This window comes from Mastacembelus armatus, chromosome 21, assembly GCF_900324485.2.
Source record: "Mastacembelus armatus chromosome 21, fMasArm1.2, whole genome shotgun sequence".
NCBI classification, from domain to species: domain Eukaryota; kingdom Metazoa; phylum Chordata; class Actinopteri; order Synbranchiformes; family Mastacembelidae; genus Mastacembelus; species Mastacembelus armatus.
Genome location: NC_046653.1, coordinates 12,708,009 through 12,733,591, shown reverse-complemented (window position 1 = coordinate 12,733,591; position 25,583 = coordinate 12,708,009). Strand labels below are relative to the sequence as shown.

The following is a 25,583-nucleotide window of genomic DNA, read 5'->3' as shown; positions in this document are numbered from 1 at the left end:
TCACACCATAACATTCCTCACACCACATCACTGACACTCAACAGAACGTATCCTCTATCATCTGCTAACCTGTGTGTGTGTGTGTGTGTGTGTGTGTGTGTGTGTGTGTGTAGGACGGAGGACATCCCTCTAAAAATCCTCGCCCACAACAGCCTGGTGGGTCGGCTGATTGGGAAGGAGGGCCGCAATCTGAAGAAGATCGAAGAGGAGACAGGGACCAAGATAACCATCTCCTCGTAAGCTGCCCACTGACACACACACACACCTACACACACACTGGAGTAGCATTTGACTGTAACATAGTGGAATAGCAGCAATTTGATTTTTGAACAATTTGTCAATTTGAACTTTGAAGACAAAGTTTTGTCTATAATCTCTTGAACCAATGCACAAAAAACAGAAAGCAGTTTCAATTGCTCATCACACTGAGCAGATTTCAACCGCATGTGGTTTCACTTAACTGAGTTGTAAGAGAACAAATGTGAAGAGTTGATAACAGCTTTTTCAGTCCAGTACATGATATTATGTTGACCAACCTTCGTTCATTTAAGGCTAGTAAACTGCTTTGCCTACATGAATTCTAAGGATGAGCCCTTGAGAAGGAAATAGTGAGGAGGAGGGAGGTGAACATAGAAAGAGAGGGTCTTTTTGGGAAGAGGCAAATAGTTCATTCACTATTGATGATTCTTTGAAATCCTTTCAGAGTGTCCTCTATGTCCACCAACACAGTGGAGAAAATATTTGCCGCTCCAAAGACCAAAATGTGTTGTCCTGTCTACAGTACAGGATCCTGGCTAACTGCTTTATGGCATGATCAAGGTTGATCTTGTTGTTGATCAGAGTTGTCAAAAATTGTTTTGTTGCTGTGTTATTTTGCCACTTGTGAAAAGATTTTTGCCTTGAAGGTTTTTTTTTTCTTTTTTACCTAAACCGTGGTAAAATGCAGCCACACTTGAGTCGTGATTTGTCAGCTGGACAAAATTAAAAGACAGTTTTCATACTTGTGCTGTTGTTTTTCATCTTCAGATATTTATAGCTATTATGAATGAATCCGTTTCAGTTATAGCCGTGTCTCATGGGACTGATGCCACCTCATGTATTTGCACCCACGTTTAATCGATACTGTCAATGTACACACCAACTCTTAACCATACAGTCACCTTCAATTATCTGATGATGAAGCTCAAAAGACATTAATATGGGAATCTTTCTCCTCTCCATTATCCATGTCATACAATGGCATGGATGTATGACATGGATGATGTCATACATCCATTTTTTAGGGAGGAACTAAAGTGAAGCATAATGTAAAATGAAAATAGGTAATTAAAATCAGACTACCTGCTTTAGGTTTGACGTTAAGAATAATTGTCAAGTCCAACTAAATTGCATATTCTCTAAGCAAGAGTTTTTTAATGACAGCTTTCATGTTGATACTGCCTTCAGTAACACTTATTGTATGTTAGAAAAACACAAACACAGGAAATTCAATTAAAAAGAGCCAAGTTACCTCCACCTTCTCAGAAAATATGTGAGCAGAATGTGAGTGTGCCTGTTCTCCTCATTTATATTTGCATTATCATACTCATTTGTGTTTGCAGGTTACAAGACTTAACCATTTACAACCCTGAGAGGACCATCACGGTGAAGGGCAGCTTGGAGGCGTGTTGTAAAGCTGAGGTGGAGATCATGAAGAAACTGAGGGAAGCCTACGAGAATGACATTGCTGCTATAAACGTAAGTTTAAAGGTTACCATCTGTAGGCTTCTTGAGCTTTTTTCTCTTTGTGTGTGTGTGTGTGTGTGTGTACGCATGTGCTTATGATCTCAGGTTGACTCACTCAGACTGACAGGTGAACAACAGAGAAGAGTGATGATATACACCAGAAGAATATCACCCCCCATTCAGTACATGTTACCACCAGCATTAGTAATACTCGTTGTTGTGTGCTTGGTAAATGGATAACAGTAAACGATTGCTGAATAGCTCATAAGTGACTCCAGTGTTTGAGCACAGCATGTCTGTGTATGTGTATTTGTTTGTTTGTGTGGGTGTATGGGCACCGTGTGTGTGTGTGTGTGTGTGTGTGTGTGTGTGTGCGCGCGCTGACTCACCACTCACTTCCCCGCTGTGGGTGTCTGTGTTCCTGCTGTAACACACTGCGTTTCCCAGCATCCATCTGATATCTGTAGGCTGCTCTCTCACCCAGCTCCTCTTTCACACTGCCCCGATGACATCACCAGTGCTGCAGCCAGAGAGGTCACCCACAGAGGAAGAGAGAGTGATGATACCACAAACTGCACACTCCCTGTTAGATGCAGAGATAAATGCTGATAAAGTGATTTTTTTGAACAGTGATGATGCTCTTTATGATGAGTAACTTTTAGAGACTCAGAACTGGCATTAAAGTAGCTGCTATTTTTCTTCATTACTTTCACACAGGTTGCCAGATTTTGCCTTCATTTTCATTGTGCAAATTTTGGCTCAGAAAAAAAATCATCAAAAAGTAACACGCAGCTTGTGGTTAAATTGTTCTGGCTGGTGCGAGCGCTCTGGCACCTGTCAGGCACAGCATCTACAGTAAGCGGTGAGGGCCATCTAGCGTGGCACTGCGGATATTACACACAGCTCTCTGGGAACAAGGAAGTGAAGGGAGACCGCGTGTCTTGCCATGGCCGTGAAACCAGAAAAGCTGACTTGGCTTTGAGGGAAGAATAGTTTTGTAATGCCATTACAACAACAAACAGTCCTGTGAAAACCACATTCCTCCACAACATCAACTTTTCACAAGCTAAAACAACTAGTTTTCAGCGTTGTGACAGTGCATTTTTCAGTTGGTTTATTTAGCTAAAGACCTCAGAGACTTTTTCAGCGCTTAAAGCATTATGTTAATCAGAAAATTTGAAAACTACCAAATTTGAAGATATGTGGTTTTTCCTGGATAGTGATTAAATCCATAAGTAGGGACGCAACTAACATTTTTCATTACCAATAAGTCACTGATGAGTAATTATCTTGAATAACGGATTATTATTTAAACTAAAGGAAACGGTAAATGGTCATATTTGAGAAGCTCTTTTTATTGGTTTTTTTTGTTTTTTTTGGTTGAAAATTATTTAAACAACTCTAGCCACAGGACTTTTTGAGCAATAACTTATAAAACATGTGGCACGGATAAAAAAGTCCATGAACCAGCAGCGGCACCTCCCGGCACTCCTGCACTTCCTTCAGGATATGCACATAATTACTTTTATTCACTCCATATTAAACAACATTACTCTTAAACAACAAGCATCCTGTCACATCCAGGACACAAATGATCTCATTCCCACTTAATAAGTCGTTGCCACAACATAGTATCCCATGGCCATGCGTTAACCGTCTCATTCCCACGTGCTATTTTGTGGTTCCTACATGTTATTGTCTCGTGGTCGTGCGACGATGATCTGAGTATCTCGTTCCCACTCAGAGCAGCCTGATGATGTGAACACTCACTGACTTCTTTGCGCTCAAACTGACCACATGATCGCTTCACTTTGTCTGGATTGTATCTGTATACACAATCTAGATGCCAACAAACATTGGGTTTGTGAGAGGAGAGAGCAGTGGGGTCAAAACTGACTACTTGGCTCAGCTCTACGCCTCACATTTGTCAGGGCAACTTTAACTCTCATTCCTAACGGTAAACATTGAGTCCACAACCGACTATTCAAGTTTTTTATTATTATTTGGAATATATTGTTTGTAAATTATTATTTTTTGGAGTTATTGGTTCATGGTTATTGGTTCATATTGGTTATTATCTGTGGAGTTGTGTGATAAGGTGTGTTCACAGGAGTTGTTGTTGTGGTCACTGGTTTTTAAATGTAAAAAGAAACAAAAAAAAAAATTTTTAATTCATCTTTTTTTTTAAATCTTTATTGAGTTTTCTACTTGTGACAAAAATCCACTTTTGCTTCTCTTCTTCTGCAAAGCAACAGGCCAACTTGATCCCAGGCTTGAACCTGAGCGCTCTGGGCATCTTCTCCTCTGGTCTGCCGGTGCTGCCTCCTGCTGCTGGACCACGTGGTGCAGTATCCCCTGTGGCATCAGCAGGATACAACCCATTCTTAGTAAGTACGCTCTGTTTTTCTCCAAACTACCTCTTCACAGCGCCATAGAAAAAGCTTCTTTTAGGATGACTTAGCCGCTGTTTTTTTTTTCCCACCCAGAAAAGCGACGCACTGCTTCTGCTGGGATTAGGTTCGATTTGAAAAAGAGATTTGTTTTTAACACATGGTAAACCATGTCCCCACTGAAGTGCTTTTTGAAAAAACAATAATGTGTTGACTCAGGTCTTCCTGTGTGATGCTGTACACAGTTTGAAACAACCAGAATTCCCCCATGTTCTCCAGAGATGAGTCAGTTTGTCTGTAAAACAAAGTCTCCAGTCACTGCCTGAGGGCGAGCCAAAGTGGTGTGAGACAGTGTGTGAGAATGTATTTGCGTGCTTCAGAGTCAAGAAAGTTAGTGTGTGATTCACTGTGACTTTATTGCCTTAAAATTCCCCCTTAATGAGAGCTAGAGTTGTGTTTGTGTGTGTTTATGTGCCATCTGATCGGTCTGCTTGTCGCTTCATTTTCAGAGTCACTCTTCACATCTCAGTGGCCTGTACGGGGTTCCTCCAGCAAGTGCCATCCCTCACCAGCACTCAGTATGTTCCTTAAAATCTGCACTACAGTCAGTATTTCCTTGGGGATCAGATACTTTCTAGCTCATTTCTTGTTTTTGTCCTAATTATTTTTATACTTTAATACAGCTTTTTGAGAAATTTTTGTTGCACATGCGACACTTAGGATGGAACTGTTTTCTTCCCTTTGGACTGAATTTGATAGAAAGATTCATCCACTTGCTTGAGTCCTACAGAATAGATAGATAAAAAGAGATATGTAAAGCAAATCAAGAAGGGGACGTAAACACCAGAGCATTACAATCTCCCAGTCAGCATCTGTGTTGGACAGTGAGCCTGGCATTCCTGCGTACCATCGCCCAGTCATCAGAACACCACAAATATTTTTGGAAGGGGAGTTTTCATCCCAGGGTCGTCCTGTGGTTTGTAAAAATTCACTTTATAAACCCCAAGTACATGAGTGTTACCATGCTAAAAAAAACAAACATATAGGGCAGCCATCGACCCTAAAGGTTAATGTTCCATTCAGACTCTGCCAGAGTGGGACGTTTACCCAGTGAATGAAAACCCTCAGAGCGCTCAATTTAGAATTCCTTGCATGTGGTGTCATCGTTTTTGGCTGCTCTTCAGGAATCTGACAAGTTAAATTGAAATTTTTGTAACTATTCCAAACAGTTTCGAACGTTTACTCTGCGCCATCGGAGGGGAAGTTTAGTAAAAGTGTAGTAAAATATGTTTTCTGTGTGGTTGGTCTTTCAGCAACAGGCTCCAGAACAGGAGGTTGTCTACCTCTTTATTCCAACTCAGGCAGTCGGGGCTCTGATTGGCAAGAAGGGCCAGCACATCAAACAACTCGCCCACTTCGCTGGGGCTTCCATCAAGGTGGGTTTTTGTTTTGTCAGCGTCGTTACAGGACTGACTTCAGTGAAAAGCAGGAAAGAGGAGGTCGAACTGTGTCTTATCCACTTGTAGGGCTGAGTCCACAGACACAAGACAAACATGCATTGCATTTTTTAAAGCTTCACATGGGAGCATGAAGTTATTAAGCTGGTAGTGAGTGCTGGCTGAGTCAGCGGTACTTCATGGACTACAGCTGAGGATATTAGTTATTTATAGTCAAAAACAAAAGAAAGGGAGATGACTAGTGAGCTGAGCATTTCAGAAAGCCCCTCAAGCCTTGTGTGGACAGGTGGGACAACTGGTCAATGAATTCTCATTATGTAATCACATGCAGTTCATTTTTCTTCTTCTTTGCATTGCATTTGTTGCACTGAATGACCACAGAGAGACAGAGAGAGATCACCTGCTTTAGGCAATATTTTCTCCTTATTTGTCTTAATAACCCATCCGTGTGTGTGTGTGTCTGTGTGTGTGTGTGTGTGTGCGTGTGTGTGTGTGTGTGTGTGTGTGTGTGTCAGATTGCCCCAGCTGAGAGCCCAGACGTTACTGAGAGGATGGTTATCATTACTGGAACTCCAGAGGCTCAGTTTAAGGTAAAAACACCATGAATGTTTAAATCTCAAATTTAGGATCAAGCTGCTACTTTAAATTCATAAAGATTTTCCAGAAACCATTGATGTGTTTTTCTTTTATAGTAAACAGCAGGGATCACTGTGTCCCCATTTTCTCCCAGTTTCTCCTTTCCTCATTCCCTCCTCTGTATTCCAGGCCCAAGGTCGGATATTTGGGAAGCTGAAGGAGGAAAATTTCTTCTCTGCGAAAGAGGAGGTCAAGCTGGAGACACACATTAAGGTTCCCTCAACTGCAGCTGGCAGGGTCATTGGTAAAGGCGGAAAGACGGTGAGCAGAAGCTTAAATCATAGTCAAAGTTGGAAAAAAAACTGCGTATGTAACTTTAATTGTGTAACTTCTAGTCTTTTTTTTAGCAATACCCTTATTTTAAAAATTGCATCTTTACATTTGGGATCTCCTTAAGTATCAGAAATATAGTAACAGTAACAGTTATTCAGCTAAGAAGAGGAAGCTGCACTTTGTCCAGTGTTTAATTTTATTATTTCCACCTTCCACCAGCTGATTGGGAAAAATCATCTGTAACCACAATCTCTTTACAAAACAAGTAACCCACCTATATTTCATTGAACCACCTATTGTTTAAATTAACCTCACATCATTATGTAGGCAGAGAATTTACCTAAATAAATGTTTATGAAAGTTCCTCCCCGCCAATGATTACTGTACATGAAATAAATAGCACCTTGTTGTTGTTGGATGTTGTAGTTTAACATAATGTGACACCTTGTCTCTCAGTGAGTGATGTCAGCGTGTTTTGTTAGTGTGGCTGGAGGTGACATCCAGATGAAGATGATGACGCCTGCAGTCTGTGTCTGTGTTTCAGGTAAACGAGTTACAAAACCTTACGAGTGCAGAGGTCATCGTACCGCGGGACCAAACTCCAGACGAGAACGATGAGGTCTTTGTGAAAATCAGTGGGCATTTCTTTGCCAGCCAGGTACTTAAAACTGTACTAACAATGGTGTTAGGTGTGTGTTATTTAGCTGATCAGTGTGCTGGGTGTGTATCAAGAGAATGGCTGCACTTGTTAAACCTGTGGCGAAAGGCTTGGATGCACATAGAGCCACAAAGTGTAAAAGGCAGTTTTGGATCAGACATATGTGAAGAAGTGCATGTCATGCATGTCGTAATAAAATATGCAGTTGGGTCAGCACCTGAGGCTGAATCTCAGGTCCCTTATTTTATCGTTCCTCTGTCGACCCGGAAGTTGTTGTCCACTATGACCTCTTTCTGTTCCTTTATTAAAAATCAGTTTGTGATTGGAGGATACACATGAAGGATAGGAGGAAAGGACTTTATGTTGCTGGAAGTAGTGGAATTGGGATTTAACCTAAATTGCATGTAGGTGTGAATGTGGGTATGTGTAAGCCAGGTGATAGACTGGTGATCTGTTCAGGGTGTACCCTGCCTCTCGCCCAATGCTCCCCATAGTCCCTCGACCCTGGAAGGGTAAGCTGCAGATAATGGACGCATGAATGGATTAACTTCAGTTGAAATTATAACTTGTCTGTCTGTACACCAGTTGGAATGAAAAGTTAAAAGTCCAGCAGCTGAGACCTGAGAAGTGATCTAATCATCCAAAAACTCAGAGCAGCACTGTGAGTGTAGTGTAAAGGTCACTGAGATAAATGCGCTGCACATGCCCACGGGTGCGTTCAGTTAGCCTGACTGATTAGACCTCTGCTCAGGTTGAAGGGGGGTGGAGCTGTGTTTGGAATAGACCTTTCTCTGGTGGAGCCACAGGTGTAACTAACAATATTAACGATGGATGAGTGCCATTAAATGGCTCGCAATGAGCCATACGGCTCAGCAGGGATGCTCAAAAGCATGAATGCAGCCCTTATGAATGTTCTCAGTCACACCTGTGCTTTTCCTGCTGTGATGTCAGAAAGCCTGCTGTGAAACGGCTCGATTACTGTGCATGATTCACGAAGATACCTTTAGGCCCAACTTGCATTTTCTTTTTTTATTTTTATTTATTTATTTTTAGCGTTGGCAACCGTGTCACATGGTCTTCATCAGCAGATGGAGTTTTCTCAGTTGTCATGGAGACAGATCTATGAGTGAAATCATAACAGCTAAGCAACCCGAAAATCCGTCTCCATGACAACTGACAAAACACTGTCTGCTGATGTGGACTATGTGCTACTGTTGAACGTGCCAGACATGTCAATAGCAGATGGATTTTGATTTAGATTTTTTTTTTTTTCTATTTACTGTTTTATTTTGTTACTATGCAGAAGCTACAGATGCCATTAATCTTACACGTGTGCATTGACAAAATCCTAAAAAAATAGCTGACTTCATAGATGATTCACCTTTTTTGATGTAATCAGCTTATACAGAATCACACAACCATGTTAAAAAATAAGAAAAAAAAATGAACATAAATTTTATCCACCCATAGAGTCTGAGCCATTCCTCTTTTTTTCACAGGTACCTACACAACAGTCACGACCTGTCTCTAGATACAGAACACATATAGGGTTTGCATACAGAATTTAGTTCACTTTAAAATTGCTTCAGATTGCAATGGCCCCTTCATTCATACTGTCCAATGCTTGTTTTTCATATGAATCAATGTATCAATTAGCACCTGGTCCTAAATATGATGTCTTTCCAACAGACTGCACAGAGGAAAATTCGGGAGATCATTCAGCAGGTCAAACAGCAGGAACAGAAACACCAGCAGGGTCCCGCTGTGTCACCGCACCACTCCAAGTGACCAGTGGGGTGGCTTCAGTGGGCGCCAGCCAATGAATGTAGCCCTCCCACAAGGACAGAGACCTACCCAAACAAAGGCCAAGGCCAAGGGGGACATGCAGGGCAGACCAGCAGCACCGGGATCAAAACCAAAGAACTTCACTAGAGGGGAAACAAGTGAGAGCCAAAGGCTGAGGGCATTGTGTGCACTGCCAGCCCTGAAAAGAGCAGATAGACTGGGAGAAACCGTACTGATATTATAATAATAATAATAATAATAATAACAAAGACAAAAAAATTTCTGAGAAGGGTGAAAATGACAAAAAATATTTGGGAACTGTTGTCTTCACAGTTAAAAAAAGGTAAACAGGAAATAATATGTCACCCAGCATAACGTTATCTCTTTAGTTGGACTAACATAGGCCTAACAAACTGATAAAGCAACTGTATTAACATGAACATAGGTAGGCATTGTGATAAATATTTTGGGTTAGAAAATGAGCGAGTGACAATGGACACCTCTCAGAAAGATTTAATATCCTTAGCAGTATTGATACAGATTAGAAAAGTATATTGATATACACTGAGAGTATGCACTGTTATTTTTCTATCAAAATGACAGTACGACTTCGTGTAGTTTTTTAATATTTTGCTTGCTCCGGAGATTGACAGCCACACAAAGCGCTTTCCCTTGTTTGTTCACACTTTAGGTTACTCAAATCAAAAAGAAAACCCCTGTAAGTAAATATGGTGAATGGTTCTGAGTCTTGGTAACAAAGCCCGTGTGTGTGCCAACGCAAAAGATAACGTCCCTGTCAAAATGTCTCTCACCCTTCATATCTGATGCTACACTTTTTAAAAATTTTTGTTCATTTCTGCTTCGCTTTCTCATCACTTTCTCTCATCTGGCATCATGTGTTTTTTTTTAATAGGAGGAAATATTTGTTGTCAAGAAACACATTTTTCCATAGCCTTTTGATAACTGAACTGACTGCCACTTTCGCTCAGCGGAGGTTAAATGCAACAGTTTTTTCTTTCTGCCAGTGAACTGGTATTACTCTCCCATGCTGTACAGTAGTAGTCAGAGTATATCTACATTCATGCTTGTTGTCCTGATATATTTGAAAACAACAACAAAAAAAACAATTTTTAAAAGGATGTCTCCAAAGGCATTCTCCTCGACGATCAGAGCAAACGATAATGTCTTAAAAGGATTTGGTGCACCTTCGCTTGTGAGCGGGCGACCAGTCATGTTGAATGTGCACCGCCACACGCTCGGCCTTATGAGGATGTCACGCGGGCCCAGAGAAAATGTGAGCTGAAGGCCCAGAATGGGGATGGGGGGTTGAGGGAGGGCAGGATGGATGGGTGCAGACTTGTGGTGTGTGGAGTGGCAGTGATGAAAAGTTTAGGTGTTAGAGGGAGGGGATGATTGGGGTTGGGGTGGTGGGGTGTGGTTACAGGGAAGCACTGTATGACCTGTGGTATACACACAAACGCAAACGTGACCGCAGCCACGTTTGGCTTTAACCCTCTCTTGTCAGGGAGCTTTCTAAAACGGCGTGACAGCTGTGAATGTACGATATGCAGCCTTTTTAGAAATATCACCCCTGCTGTGTCCAGCAGGCCAGGCCAGAGGCACAGACACGCAGATTGTCATTCTCACTCTCTCTCTTTCCTTTCAACTTCACTTTTTGTCGTTTTATTTTGGCGAGCTGGACGGCTGCTCTACACGCAGGCCCTGGTGTACCTTTGTGCTTTACTTTGGAGACCATGGAAGCTTGTTGCCTTATTTTGACACCTTTCAGACATCACCCATCAGCTTCATCTTCCAGACGCAAGGTTATTGCCAATACGCACAGCTTCCTTTGTGTGTTTGTGTGTGTGCGCGTGCGAGTGTGTGTGTGCGTGTGTGTGTGTGCATGTGTGTACATATATATAAAAAGAGAGTAATATTTATGAATCTATTTTTTTCCTATTTTGTGATGAGAGCTATTGATAAGAAACAAAAAGAAAACAAAGTCCTTTTCTTTTTTTTCCTCAGTGGGACACTGCCATATTATTTTGAAGGGAAGTGTTTATTTTCTTGAAAACTAGACTATGAATCATAATATAAATAAAAAACCTGAAAAATAGGAGAAGAGTAAAGTGAGCGACCTTGCTAACGTTGGTCAGGATGTGAACAGTGCGCATGTCAGTATTGTGATCTACCTCAGGCTTCAGGGTACCTCAGTCCAATCTTTCATTTCCCCTTTTTCCACATTTTGTATGCCTTGTTAACTGATCATTTTGAGCGTTTTTAATTTTCTTTTTTAATGAAAAAAAAAAAAAAAGATCAAGAGAAAAGATCTACAGTAATCTCTGAACTATTCAGGTCCAGCTGACTAGTGAAACTTTGTAAACCATAGTCAACTCCGATGGACTGTCTCTGCCTGGACGCCAAACAACCTCTTAATGATCCACGTCAAAGGATTTCCAAGTCGATTTTTGCTAGAAAGGAATGAAGAGCAGGATTTAAGGGGTACATACTGTACCTGCCCGAAGTGGTTCTGAACGTAGATGTGTGCCGATTTCACCATCAAGGACAAAAAAAAAATATATATATATATATATATATATATATATATATATATATATATATATATATATATATACAAATCAGTTGATAGAAACTAACAACTGTACCTCCTGTTTTTTTCCCAACTGTACCTCCAGGTTTTTTTTAAAACTTAAAAAAAAAAAAAAGGTTTATTCACTTGTGAAAAAAAAAAAAAAAAATTTCTAACAACCCGACCCAATCTTACCAGCTCTATTTGATAACAGCATACTCTGGGGTTGATTTGACGAACACACAAAGCTGCAAAAATACACTGACAGGACTCTTGAACTTGGTGTAAAACCCCAGTTTTCTGTGTAGAATGTAGAACAACTCTAGTCGTTGAAATTTCACTGTGTACGACAAGAAAACTGTATATCTGTAAACATGTACAATAGAGTCACACATAAATGCATCGTTTTCTGTCTCTCTATAACACTTACCAGTCTGCACCTGCGTTGTGAGAGATGGTGGGAGAAGTTTAGAGCGTCACAGCTTCCCTCAAAACTGACCTCTAAATGGTTTTCTCATCGATCTACCAATATTATTTGAATTTTTGTTGTGCTGTACAATTCAGAATTACCTCTCAGAATCCAAGGCTGACGTTACTTACTAAAACCAATGTAGGGCAAAAGAATGAAATAAATGAATGATGTAGTGAAAGTTAGTGTTTTGTCTTTGGAGTTATTTTAACTGTTAAGAGATTATTTCTTTTTTTATTTAGAAGGGCAGGCTTTGGTCATCAGATGAGGTGCATCATTTTTTTGTCCCAGTGAACACAAACTAGCAATGCTAAAATAAAACATAAAGGTCTATTATACTCACACAATGCCTGAGGCTGTTTCAGCGCAGCACTCCGCACAGTACAGTGCAGTACCTCACACTGATGATGATAGCTCACCAGACCTGATGATTTAATTTCATAATAACTAATACCCTGACCTTACCCACATGAATGCAGTACGGTGCTTCAACTCCAATGCATGACTCCTGCAGAGAGGTGGCTAACTGTAATAGGGCATGTAGAGGAGGAAACAGCTTTTCACAGTAGCGCTGGTTTGTTTGATTGTTATGGGGAGTTTTTCTTTTATTTGGAGCGGTTTTGCAGTTCTTACGTGGAAGAGGACTCCTCTCCTCTTGTGTTTTTGGCTCTTCATAAGCACAGGTTTCCCTCTAGCTGGTTTGGTTTCACTGTGCTGCTGTGACCAGAGCATCGTGGTAGTTGATTCATCTGTAAGTTGACCGCAATCTGAGGCAAAACTTGTCATGTTTTTTTTTTTATTTAGATTTCCATGAATTGTTTCTAGGCTTTGTGGGGTGTTGCTAGGCATTAAGCATCAGAAAACCACAGTTACACACATCACAACTTTGACGGTGTATAGTGTTTGTTAGTCATATCAAACAGTGGTTGCATAGTTTGGTTTATTTTGCTTTCTGTTGATCTGGTTTTCTTGTCATTTACACTGATTGAATAATGCAGTATGTCTGGAGCAGTAGGTGGGATTCTTTGCTTTAATATTCATTCCTGATAGATCACTACCAATAATACTAGCTTTTAAAATGTTGAAAAATATTCTAGCTAGGATTTTGAACATATTTGGGAATCAGAATGGCAAACAAATTGCAAGTAGGTATGACTGTTTGACATGTAGGGAGGGTTTACGGAATATCCAGGTATGAAAACAAAGAGTATTCTGCCTTTTGGGACTGAACAGCAAAGATGTCATTTAACAAACATCCAAACTTTATGGATTAGCTGAGGACAGATTTGTAAAAGTCTGGTATATGGATGCCAAACCACAGCAGTGTTTTTGTCCTGTGTTTTTGTTAAATGACAAAACACCATTGCATGAGACTGTTGTAGGTGATACAGTATGTACTACGCATCATAGAGCACTAGACTTTCAGTCATGGTTTGCACATGGATCCATTTCTTAACTGCATCACACCATTGGGAGATTCCTTTTGTTTCCTCAGTAGGTCACAACCCTCAAGTCCTACATTTCCCATGGGCCAAAAGGTCCCAAACACCTCAAGGTAATCAGCAACTGTGCACTGGACAGACATGTGATCTGTGTTTAACACATCTTGTGGATCCATGCCTCTCTGGGAACAGCCATGCTGTTGTTTTGAGTTGTGAGTGAACTGTATTGCTGAGCAACCTGGATCTGAGCAATAAAGAACATTTGAAAGAAAATGTGTTTATTTTTCATTTTTCACCTGTGAAATAAAGGTGTTACATCATATGTAATCTGACAAACTGTCAGTAACGTTACATTTAAAACAGTCCACATCTCTGGTGAGACATTTTATATCTTGTGTAACACTTTATGCAGCACAGACACTCTGTAGGAGCACGATACTGTTCAAAAGACACATGGAACATAATATGAGACAGCTGAGAAACATTTAGAAGCCATATTAAGGCTTGATTTAACGACCTTTCAAAATAAGAATCCAGCTGACTAATATCATGACACAGTAAAACACCGCTGGACATTTAATCACAAAAGGTCATTTATAATGTAATTCAATTCACTTCTCAAAATAGCTCCTGAACATGGCTCACTGGTCTTCCTGAGGCCAGATTCTGGTCTCTTAATTATAAGGTACAATTTGAAAAATTTTGAGTTGAAAAAGAGTAAAAATTCTCCTAAATAATTTATTACAATATATATAGAAATTACTAAATATGATTGTTAGAAAATACAGTTTGTACAGTTGTATACTGTATGGGCTGTATAGTATATGCTGATAACACAATCAGTATTTCACTTGCAAATACAATAATTTACTCTAACCAAAGTCATCATTAGAACCATCCAGCCTCTTAAAATATGGGTAGGCATTTAACATTTACATGGAGTTTTCCCACTTGTCCATGCTGGAGGTAGAAGTTTGAATCTGCAACTGTATGATAGGCACAGTAAACACTAGCTGATTCCATTGAAGAAGTACTCACACTGTATAACATGAGTGCAAAAGCAAAGTTTCTTTAAAATCCCTCCCTTTCAACATATTATTACTGAACATTCATACATTTATATACATTTACACACTGCACACCATGCTCACACATGGTGGCACAGAAACATCAACTTTTGGCAACAAAATATTCAGCTTTAAATACCACTTTGGTGGTCTTATCACTTTTAAAAAAAGCTGCAGTTCCTTTCCAATCTCCAGGCGGCTTCAGAGAAGTAACGCACTCCCGATAAAAGGGGCCGTCACGCGTGTGCACAACCTCTTTAAATATGTGCACTCTTTGAGAGCAGAAGGCATTAAGGCGCCAGGAAACAAGCTCATTTCCAAAACAAATCACTGGACCTTCTTATCTGTGATGAGTCCATTCTGTGCTTGGACATCCAGTTTGAGACGCCTCTGACTGAAGTGGCGAATGACAGCGCCGGGCACCAGAGCCATGCAAGCGATGGCCAGCAACTGCAACAGCCGCTCCCACGAGAACAAGTCGTCCAGCGATGACACCTCAGACAGCATGACGCCTGTCTGGACACAGATGAAGTTGTATGGCAGGAGACCTAGGAAAACAAACAGAAGATCAAACATAAACTGCAGTGAGAGTTTTTAGTTGCAGCACTGAGAAAATGCTTTGGAGTTCTTCCTTGAATTCCTAAGATTTTCTACAATTTCTAAAAAGAAAAAACTTAAAAAAATTATAAAAAATGTATAAAAAGGTCTTTTTTTGTTTATAGTTCACATCTCTTTTTGTCTGAGAATCACTGAGATTGAAAAACTGCCTGCATTGTTTTGATTCAGAGTGTGGGCTTTCTGAGTACAGCACATGATGTATGTCAAGAAAGCATTGTCCATAATAAAAGCTGTCATTTATCCAATCAGTGCGTGCTTACCAATGAAGACTGAGCAGAAGAAGAAAGTGATGGGGATGTTGACAATTGGGGCAGACATGTTCAGAAACCAGTTGGGAGTCATGGGAAAGAACCTCAGGAAGAGCAGGAAGAAGAACAGACAATCCTGGTTCTCTTCAACCTGCGGGAGAGAAAGCAGATGTTAATAATCAATGAAGAAACATCAGAAAAATCTGATCACATATGTGATATCACCTTTACTGTATACTCAAAAAGGCAATCAGTATAGACAAATGAAGACATATTTTAAAGATTTAAAACAGCAGCGATATAGTAGATCTCAAGTTGTCAGTTTGTATCAGATATGTGCAGCTGAATTTTGAGGTGGAAAATCCATAAACATTCCACAATTATTTTCTTTGTGACCAATTGTGGCTACTGAGACAGGTGGTTTTGCTTACACGCATTGTCTCTATGTTCTGTCATGAGATGCAAGATGTATTATGCCATGTTGTGTATAAGGTATGATTTGTGATTTCAAAATATTGACATGTACGGATACATGAGATTATCAATATGGTCCATGTCTCACTATAAGTGACCATGTTTGCCTGGACTTTGGTAACTTTTACTTCAGCAGTTTTTGCAAGCTGGCCTCACAGTATATATTTATGATCATATTTACTGTCATCAATGTGCACATTTTTTCTGTGCAAGTTTTACAAACCTGAAATAAACTCTATAACTTTATAGTTACAGTAGCAATGTTTATTGCTTTGAATGATGGCATCGTGTCACAGAAATACCTTCCTCTGTAGCATGGAGACTTTATCAGGGAAGAGGTTTACGATGTAGTGTTTTCCAAAGGCCTGGGACAGGATGTAGCACATGGTGGAGCCCACAGTAGTGAGCACACAGGCTAGCAGCAGTCCCTGATATGGTCCAAATATGGCTCCTGCAAGAATGTTCTGCACAGTGACAAGGGGAGACCAGAGGCTTGTGTTACTAGACATTGCCCAAATGTGATCTATCAGTGATTTGAAGTATGGTTTAAAGGCTAAGACACTGTGTGAGAGCCACTTAAACCTGCATGTGGTGTGTGGTTTTGGCCTTTTCTCTGTCCTACACACCCAGCTGTGCATAAGATATTGCAGTATTGGTATTCCAGCTGAAGAAGGAAACTGTGAGTCCAACATGAGTGACACCCCTTTGTTGTTTGCACTAGCTGAATATTTTTATCCTCTGCAGTCAGTCTTTAAAGAAGAAACCCAAGCTGCAAACCACATGTAGGTCATGGGCCTTTTTATTTTTTCTTTAAATGCATCTTTCATGCAAGCTTAAATTACTACACACCTACTGCATCATATTTTTGTTTCAAATATATTAAAACATGCAAAAATGCTGTGACTAATTATTGTCTACAGAGATCCAATAAAGCGCTTTAATTATGTTTTAACTTTTCTGCCTTGACATTTAGCATCAGTACAAAGAACATTTGAGACTATTTTTACCTTACCAGAAATGAGGATCCAGGAATAGCAAAAGACTGCTTGTAGAGATATGCACTACAGAAGAGTAACAAGACATATCCAGTGTGCTCTGTCTTGTAAAAATGCAGGAGCTCAGCCAGTTCTCTCAGCTCCTCCAAATCTGAAGGGAACTTTAATCTGCAGGGAATATTAGACAAGTTAGTCTGTCTGAATATCAGTCAAGACAGTCAGCTTAGAAAGTGTACCAGAAATATTTATGTGATTTATTATTTGAGTTACACTGAAAATTAAAGCATGATGGATGTATGAATAGTCAAAAAACAGAAAAAGAACACAATTTATCAGGTAATCAATTCATCATTTTATATATGTCAAATTACATATCTTTTGCATGGAAAAAACAACCAAAGTGAGGACCTTATGAAATTGCATTGGGTATATTTCCTAATTCTATAAAGTTTTATTGATTTAAATGCTTAAAAATAATGTCAGATTAACTAACAATTATATTGCTCCTTAAGGTCCCATCTCTGACAATGACCATCACTGCAAAATTGACCAAGAGCAAAATAAACATCCCATGGCAAGAAATTAATTGTTCACTTCTTTTCAGAAGCTGAATAATTACAGTTTTTTTTACTACTTATATGTAAGAAAACTGAAGTAAGGTTAATACTTTGGCTTCCTTAGCATACCATAGATAAACACAGTTCTTTCAATAATTAAGAGAAAGTAAAAGATGATTTCGTTGCCCTGTTGCAAAATAATGAACAATAAAATACACAATTGATGGCAATACTTTAACCGTGACTGTCTATGGTGTGTTTATCGCTGAATGAATTGGGGGGGGGGCATGATAAGGCTATTTAGCTAGTGACAACTGCGTTAGCTTACATCAGCGCACAATCTAATGTAAATAAATATAAAACCCATTTTAAATGTTGTAGCTCGGCAAACCCTCTAACCTACGTAGAGAAATAACAGCTGCTTTATCTTCGCTGGCTAACAGCTAATAGCTAACCGCTAACAGGAGTCACCTGAGGGGCTCTTCGGATGTGTCAGCGGGCTGCTCGGACTCCGCTGTATCCACATCTTCATTGTCGGCAGCGGGGCGAGGAGAATGTCGTCGTGGCACCGCAGGCAGGTACAGGGACAGCGAATACAAGTACAGGCTGGCTGCAGCAACTACAGCGACCAGTCCGACTACGGAGCGCATAGTCCTTGTTGGCCAGCAGACCTGTGCTGTGCCCGCGTGTCGGTGTCGGCCCCCCTGTAGTCAGAGCAACTGACGGGCAACCGCTGTAGTGACGTCACATCCCCGTAGCAACGGACCCGGCGTTGTTTTTAATATTTTGGTTAGCTAGACTGTATTAGATTATTAGTTAGTTTATTAAACGATACATTAAAATGGGTGTTTTACTACACACTGACAAAAGAATAATAAACTGGATTTGAGTTTTCTGATTGGACTCCAGACCAGGTGGGGGCGGTAGTGCGCTGAGTTGTATCACTCATGTGAAGACGAAGAAACTCGGCCCTCACGGCTTCATGGGGTCAAAGAGTGACAGAAAAGGTGGTTTAGCTCCGTCCTGTTTACAGGAGCTAAGGCACAAAGTTCAACCTGCACACTAAAAAGAAGTGCGTCAACTTGCAGGGTTTGATCGACAGCATGGCTCAGTATAGTCTCGTTGCAGGGTCCGTGGGTTTGATCACTCTCCAAAATCCGCCTGTCAATGCGCTCAGGTGAGCTGAAGCTGTAAACAAGGCTCCTTTAGAGCAGATCCATGGCATTTGCTTTGCGGGAGCACAGGATATTGCAACTTCAAATGCTGTGGGCCTTAGCTGTGCAGTAACAGCCTGCACAAGATAAGAAAATAACTTGATTTTTGTGAGAAAAAAAAAACAAATATTTTAGTTTTGTTAGGTAAATCTGTACTATAAAAAATATGTTTTATTTTTCCACAGTGCAGTGGTGAGAAAAGGCATCGTTAGCACGTTTGAAAGAGCTCTGAGGGACCCAAAGGTGAAGTCAGTGGTTATCTGTGGCCAGAATGGGGTATTCTGTGGGGGTATGGACGATTTTTATTTATTCTTTATTGCCTGTAACTTTATAACTTTATAACGAATTCTCAAAAAGATGCAAATTGACACACACACACACGCACATGCACACACATAACACGTCATTTTCTTCAGCAAAAACTACATGTAAATTAATTGTAGGCCTACTGCTTTCAGTTCTTATAAAAAAAACTTAATTATAATAAAAAAGCATTAGGACTAAACAGATCCACCACATTAAACAAAGAAAATGAAAAAAAAAAGAATGTTGCTTGCACTTTTGAAATGAACATTGTTTCAGCTCTAATCAGCAGTGTGTGATTTTACCACCAGAACTGGTTATGTTGTGTAGGCGTGGTCATTTCTGTCATTCTCTTTGAAACCCAATTTCATTTGCATAACAGGGGCAGACATCAAGGAGTTTGGAACGAACATGTCTGGGCCTCCATTGGTACCGATGATCCACGCAATCGAAGCTGCAGACAAGCCGGTGGTGGCCGCCATAGAGGGGAGCGCTTTAGGAGGAGGCCTTGAGTTGGCTCTTGGCTGTCATTATCGAATCGCACACTCTAATGTAAGTTTATGTTTCAGATCTCTCCCAGTGTGTCTCAGTCATTGTATCTTTAAGGTCAGTGGGTCAGTGTCTGACATATCGTGTTAAATTACATGTTACCGACTCATCGCTGAATTATTAAATTGCTGTGTCATTAAAATAGGACCACTTCAGTTAAGAAAAAAAGGAAATGTTATTTCTTGTGAGTACTATAGTAATTAGAAATAATAGCCATATTCTTGAGATTACTTATTCCATAATGTAAAAGATTTTTTCCACCTTTCTAAACTATGAAAAAATCAAGTAATATGTGCAAGAGACTGTTCTCTGTGAATGCAGATCCACAATTCCATACCCTCCTTTCATAAAATGTTGTGTATTTGTGTTCTTCCAGGCCAGACTGGGGCTTCCAGAGGTGAGTCTGGGTCTGCTGCCAGCTGCAGGGGGAACCCAGCGTCTGCCAAGGCTCATCGGAATCCCAGCTGCCTTAGACCTCATCACCACAGGTGTCAAAGACAGGTTAACCTTTACTTGTATACACAGTTATTAACAACCAAGTATAGGAAGGCATCAATAATTATATACCATATACCATAGTTTGCTTTTCTTTGTGTTTATTTTTGTCCATACACATTTTTTTAAGTATTTTACTTGCATTTTAAAATTAATGTAGATGTACCTGCATGTTATAGTTATGAAAATCAATTACTGACGTTCTTGTGGCAGTGCTGGTAAAAAAAAACACTATAAAGGAGAACAGCTGCTGATAATAAGAGGTTGGTAGTTTACTCTGATGACCAGTAGATGTCAGCATGTGTGCATTATTTCAATAAGCACTGCCAGTCAAGCCTATTGTGTCATTTTCTGATATGTTTTTGACAAATAACATTAAATGAACTGTAGTTCTAGTAAACCTTTTCTTCTTTTTTTTTTTTTAAGCAAAAAAAAAAAAAAGCTTAATTTTTTTAATGTCATCCCACAGGCCGTCATGTGACTGCTGCTGAGGCACTGCAGCTTGGAATAGTGGATCAGGTTACAGATCACAAAATTGTGGATGAAGCTGTGAAGTTTGTCCTGAGTGTTGCAGGTGAGGCACTAAAATCATAAGACCTTAAGCTACCTGGTACAAAATCTGGTACAAGATCCACTCACAGTTTAGTGCTTTAAAAATTAACTCAGTGGAAGGAGCAGAAATTCCTCTCAAGCAGATATTTTGGGCAAGTAAGAGATCACAATGTGTTGACATGTAGGTTGTGGAAGTCAAAGGAACCAGAAAACATGGCAGGCAGATACTCCACCACCAAAGCCATCAATGTTTCATGGCTCTGTCAGATGTGCTCTGATGTCTTCACAGCTTTTGCTCTATTATTCAGAAGGGTGGAAAGGGACAAACTTTCCTAGAATATTAATAATGGGCCCTCACCACTCAGGATGGTAAGGATTGCCCCGTCCTTGTGAATCAGACTCATTTATCCACAGAATGGATTGCTGAAGTGTGCCAGGCACTTTATGAGGAATTATTTCTTGGTGTGAATAAAGGATATCCCTGTTATATTTACTGCATAGTGATAGTACTGACAGACCATGCTGATACGCTTGGTTTGGGGGGAAAAAAAGCCTCATTTAAGATGAATTGTATTCTGCTTTTAAAAAAAAAAATCTTTTGTTGACACCTTTTAGAAGATCACTTTATTCTTCAAAGCAATCTATGTACATTTTTTATATTAGTAGTAGTTTGACATTTTGATAAAATGTGCTTATTTGCTTCAAATTACATGTGAAAAGTGATATCGGTGTCATGTTTGTTTCTTCAATATAAAACTACAGCTTGCAACCAATTAGAACAGAAAAACATCTAGTCTAACAAGCTATGACTTTACAGGGGGTTAGGTGTTGGATTTTTTTCTAAGATAAGATAAAATAAACAGGAAGCCCCAGCATTAGTTTCATTTTTAATACACAGACGTGAATGGCATTGAATCTTCTCATCTAGGTCTCAGCAAGAAGAGAATAAGTGTATTTGTCCAAATGTCAAACTAACCCTTTCAGCATTTAAGAATGTTGTATCTGCTTTGGTATTGTGGATTAGTACATAAACTGCCCACTCTGCTGTGTGGTGTGGTGTTGTGTGTCAATATAAGTACATAGTAGATGAAGGGAAGATATGTTTTTTTTTTTTGTCAGCTTTGCCTCAACAGAGGTTTTGATTCTTCTGTATGAAATGAACATGAGATGATTATCGGGTGGGTTGACAGCTTACTCTTTTAAGTTTAAGACATTTCCTACATTTGTGCAAAATAACAGCTTTTCCCTAGGATTGCATGTGAAACAACATTTTCCACACAAAAGATGATTTCGGTCTTATGCTTTTTAGAAATGCTTTTTTTTTTTTTTTTTTTTAATTCCCCACACGGCCATGCCAAGATGACTTTGAGTGGGTGAGAAAGTGAGTGTTGTTAGTAAAGCTGAGGCTTAGAGTGAGTCAGACAGTGAAGCCAACAGCATACAAGATGGGAGATTTGAGGAGATAGTGCTGAAATCTGTGGAGATTTTGACTGATACTCCACTCTTGAGTTGATTAGCAAGGGTGTTAAATGGAGACAGAAATGTGTTTCTAATTTTACAAACCGAGTGTGAGTGTTTGTGACATTAAGATGCATGGCTGGTGAGTCAACCAGCACATAGTAGTTTTAGTCTGGCACATCCTTAGATACACTACAGTGCTGTAGATCTGCCACATGGATATATGTTTAAACAGGCAGTTAGTTAATGCACATGTGGGCTCGAGCACACACTCGCTGGTGACGAGATTAACTTTTTTACCCCAGTAGTTGCAACATCTGCCTGCTACATCTGTCGGGATGACCGTGCTTCCCACTTGCTGCAGAACAAATCCACAGCTCAACCATTTACAGATTAACTGCTGCAATAATGCCCTCGTGGAATCACGCTGCACCTACACAGAGCATCTCACTGACATTTCACTGTGGACCGAGTGTAAATGGACCTTAATGAACTTCACCATTGATTCTTCCACCCTGATATGTTGATACTGACTTGATTGTAATGGCCAAAACTGTTTGTTCTTAGACTAAGTAGATACTATAAATTAGATGTGGATGCTGTCCCTTTAAGCTTTGCCATGGTGACCCAGTTTCTGGCCCAGACCCACGGCTGGGTGTAATTCAGTGGAGCTGTGAAGGATTCTAACTTCTGTCTCATGTAATCATGTCAGTGGAGACTGGAATGGGAATTAAGATGCTTTTAACAAGGTTTTAGCAGAGTGGCCATCTTCTTCATTCTCAATGTCCCCTGGTTTAAATCACGACAGGCGGGAGGTCTAGTGTTGTTATGTTTTTAAGCTCTAATATTACATCTTCTCATGTAGTTTCCCTTGTTAAAATGGCTCTGCTGTTGTGCCATTGCTCACATGCCCGAGAATCACAAAAATTCAATTTCCTCCCCCTTTGCTCTCAAAATTGGAATTTTGCCCATTTTGCCCCAAACCAAATTGTTCCTTTTCATTTAAGTTCAGATCGGGCTTATTCAAGGTGAACTGTAACAGAGTCCCCCCGATAATCTTGGAAATGGTCTGTCAAATCACTCTGCTCTTAGAAGTTACTGGGGTGTCTAGTAATTGAGAGGGTGAGTGTTCCTGAAAAAAAAAAAAAAAAACAGTTATACCCAGACTAAGTGCTGGCTGATAAATTGGAAAATGTGGAGAACTGCTGGTACAGGTGGGGAAGTGAAAACAAAAAAAATAGGCACGCGTATGTGCACATTAATGTAATACCAGACTAAAAAAAGTGACACAACTAGAAATAAAAAAGGTCATTCCTTTGATTTCATGTTTCTATTTCAGGAAAACCACTGGATGCCCGCCGTATAAGCACCTATCCATGTCCACCCCTGTCTGATTTGGATACTGTCTTTGAGATGGTGATGCAGAAGGTGCGACAAAGGGCCCATGGAGCCATAGCCCCCATTGCGTGTGTCCAGGCAGTGCAGGCGGCTGCTACCCTGCCCTATGCTCAAGGTATGGAGCGGGAGAAAGAGCTGATGGCCACTCTCTTCACCTCAGGACAGGCCCGCTCCATGCAATACTGTTTCTTTGCTCAAAGAGCCGTCAGCAAATGGAGCATACCCAGTGGAGCCCGTTGGGACACAAGCATGCCCAGGCCCGTACATAAGGCAGCTGTCATTGGTAAGAGCTTTGGGCTTTGAATTTCCGTTTGTCTGAACTTTCAGTAAACACAAGCACATTGAGTCATCAAGCTATCTATGTGGCATCACCAAATTTAAGTTGCCCATGGAAACTGAAGCCTCATATATAGAGGAGTTAAGTGGATGAAATCTGTCCTCACTGAAGGGAGGATGGGATGTATGACCGTCTGGATATGTGAAGCTCAGCAGCTTGTGCATTAAAATTACAAGCTCTGGAAAAACATATGCTGCAGGCTTAAACAGTGTAGCATTTTATGTATATATATTTAATTTTTGTGATTCATGATTTTGTCCTCTAAGGTCTTGGCACCATGGGGAGAGGCATAACAGTGGCCCTGGCTCAGACAGGGTTGTCTGTAGTCGCTGTGGAGACTCAGGAGAAGCAGTTGATGGAGGCAAAGCAGGCCATGCCAGGCATGTTGGAGCGGGGGGCTAGGAGACGTGGGGTGTCTCTCACGCTTCATAAGATCACTTACAGCCGTGATATTCGGGCTGTAGCAGACGTTGATCTGGTCATTGAGGCTGTGTTTGAGGACATGGCCTTGAAGAAGAAAGTCTTCCAGCAGCTGTCTGATATTTGTAAACCAGGCACTTTCCTGTGCACCAACACCTCTGGGCTAGATGTGGACCACCTGGCCTCTCAAACCTGCAACCCAGAGCTGGTGGTCGGGATGCATTTTTTTGCCCCAGCCCATGTCATGAAGCTGTTGGAGGTGGTGTATGGACCCAGGTCCTCACCTCAGGCCGTGGCCACTGCAATGCAACTAGGAAAGAAAATGGGCAAAGTCAGTGTGGCTGTTGGAAACTGCCGGGGCTTTGTGGGGAACCGCATGCTGAAGCCATATGTCGAACAAGCATTCTTCCTGTTAGAAGAAGGAGCCACGCCTGAGCAGGTAGATGGAGCACTGGAAGAGTTCGGGTTTTCTATGGGTGTGTTCAAGGTTTCTGACCTCTCAGGGCTCGATGTGGGGTGGAGGGTCAGAATGGCAGATGGATTCGCAGAGCCTGGTGCGTCATCAGGGCCGTCGGCTCGAGTCCGACAAGGCCGCAGGTACAGCCCCCTGGGAGACCTGCTCTGTGAGCAGGGACGGTTTGGTCAGAAAACAGGCCAGGGATGGTATCAGTATGACAAACCTGGCGGTCGGGTTGCCAGATCTGATCCTTGGCTTCACAGCTTTCTAGCGGAGTACCGAACCCGGCATGGCCTGGTGGCACGCCGCATAGACAACCAGGAGGTGCTGGAACGCTGCCTCTACGCCCTGATCAATGAGGGCTTCCGCATCCTGGAGGATGGAATAGCTGCAGGTCCTGAAGACATAGATCTAATCTATGTGTTTGGCTACGGCTGGCCCAGGCACCGTGGAGGCCCCATGTTCTACGCTGGCATGGTGGGGCTGACAAAGGTCCTTCAGAGGCTGGAGCATTACCACCAAGCTCACCCTGATGTGCCCTTCATGCAGCCCTGCAGCCTTCTCAGGAGACTGGTGGCCAGTGGCAGCCCACCTGTCCACAGGTGGAGAGAAGTCATCAAGAAAGTCCACAGCCAGCTTTAAATATCAGTAACTCAAAGATGGCCTTAAATGTTGTTTTTTAGCTTTAATATCTTAATACACTTTGGATAATGTGAACTGATGGACACAATGGACTGCACTTATGCTTTTCTCCTTAATAATGCTGATTGATTTCTTATATAATTATATACTTTTATATATATATTATGTGAAATAAATGCTGCGAGCTTTTAAAGCGTCACACAATTGTGGTACACACCATGTACAACATGAACAAATAAAAATATCTGATGCCTCAATAATGTCATATACTCATTTGTCATAAGTGATCTGTAGGGATCCATTTATGTTAGGCTGATATAAAGGGACCGGTATGAATTTTCTCTATATTTCTGACTTGTCAAATTGACCCTAAA

The 25,583-nt window shown here is 40.8% G+C and overlaps 3 protein-coding genes across 4 annotated transcripts in view; 2 read left to right on the top strand and 1 right to left on the bottom strand.

Moving 5' to 3' along the window:
• The window catches only part of igf2bp2a (insulin-like growth factor 2 mRNA binding protein 2a), a 46,772-nt gene extending 34,604 nt beyond the window's left edge, over positions 1-12,168 (top strand). Inside the window, exons 8-16 of one of the 2 annotated variants that reach the window (XM_026296510.1) lie at positions 114-236; positions 1,602-1,737; positions 3,981-4,112; positions 4,625-4,693; positions 5,429-5,551; positions 6,088-6,162; positions 6,338-6,469; positions 7,026-7,139; positions 8,829-12,168. In XM_026296510.1, coding sequence (XP_026152295.1) covers positions 114-236; positions 1,602-1,737; positions 3,981-4,112; positions 4,625-4,693; positions 5,429-5,551; positions 6,088-6,162; positions 6,338-6,469; positions 7,026-7,139; positions 8,829-8,927 — 1,003 coding nt within the window. In that variant the 3' untranslated portion in view covers positions 8,928-12,168. Of the gene's footprint in view, positions 1-113; positions 237-1,601; positions 1,738-3,974; positions 4,113-4,624; positions 4,694-5,428; positions 5,552-6,087; positions 6,163-6,337; positions 6,470-7,025; positions 7,140-8,828 lie in introns of both variants that reach the window. The other variant, XM_026296509.1, reaches the window with a different exon arrangement.
• A 2,442-nt stretch (positions 12,169-14,610) lies between these two features.
• On the bottom strand, positions 14,611-18,034 carry tmem41aa (transmembrane protein 41aa). The gene is made up of 5 exons (XM_026296512.2): positions 17,856-18,034; positions 16,845-16,995; positions 16,135-16,296; positions 15,371-15,509; positions 14,611-15,040 (listed from the first exon to the last, which is right to left on the bottom strand). Exons 1-5 carry the CDS (start codon positions 18,032-18,034, stop codon positions 14,820-14,822), a joined length of 852 nt encoding a protein of 283 aa, XP_026152297.1. The 3' UTR covers positions 14,611-14,819.
• Positions 18,035-18,343: 309 nt separating this feature from the next.
• Positions 18,344-25,441, top strand: ehhadh (enoyl-CoA, hydratase/3-hydroxyacyl CoA dehydrogenase). The gene is made up of 7 exons (XM_026294496.1): positions 18,344-18,561; positions 18,784-18,887; positions 19,284-19,453; positions 19,827-19,938; positions 20,415-20,519; positions 23,295-23,636; positions 23,957-25,441. Exons 1-7 carry the CDS (start codon positions 18,488-18,490, stop codon positions 25,207-25,209), a joined length of 2,160 nt encoding a protein of 719 aa, XP_026150281.1. The 5' UTR covers positions 18,344-18,487; the 3' UTR covers positions 25,210-25,441.
• The last annotated feature ends 142 nt before the right edge of the window (positions 25,442-25,583 follow it).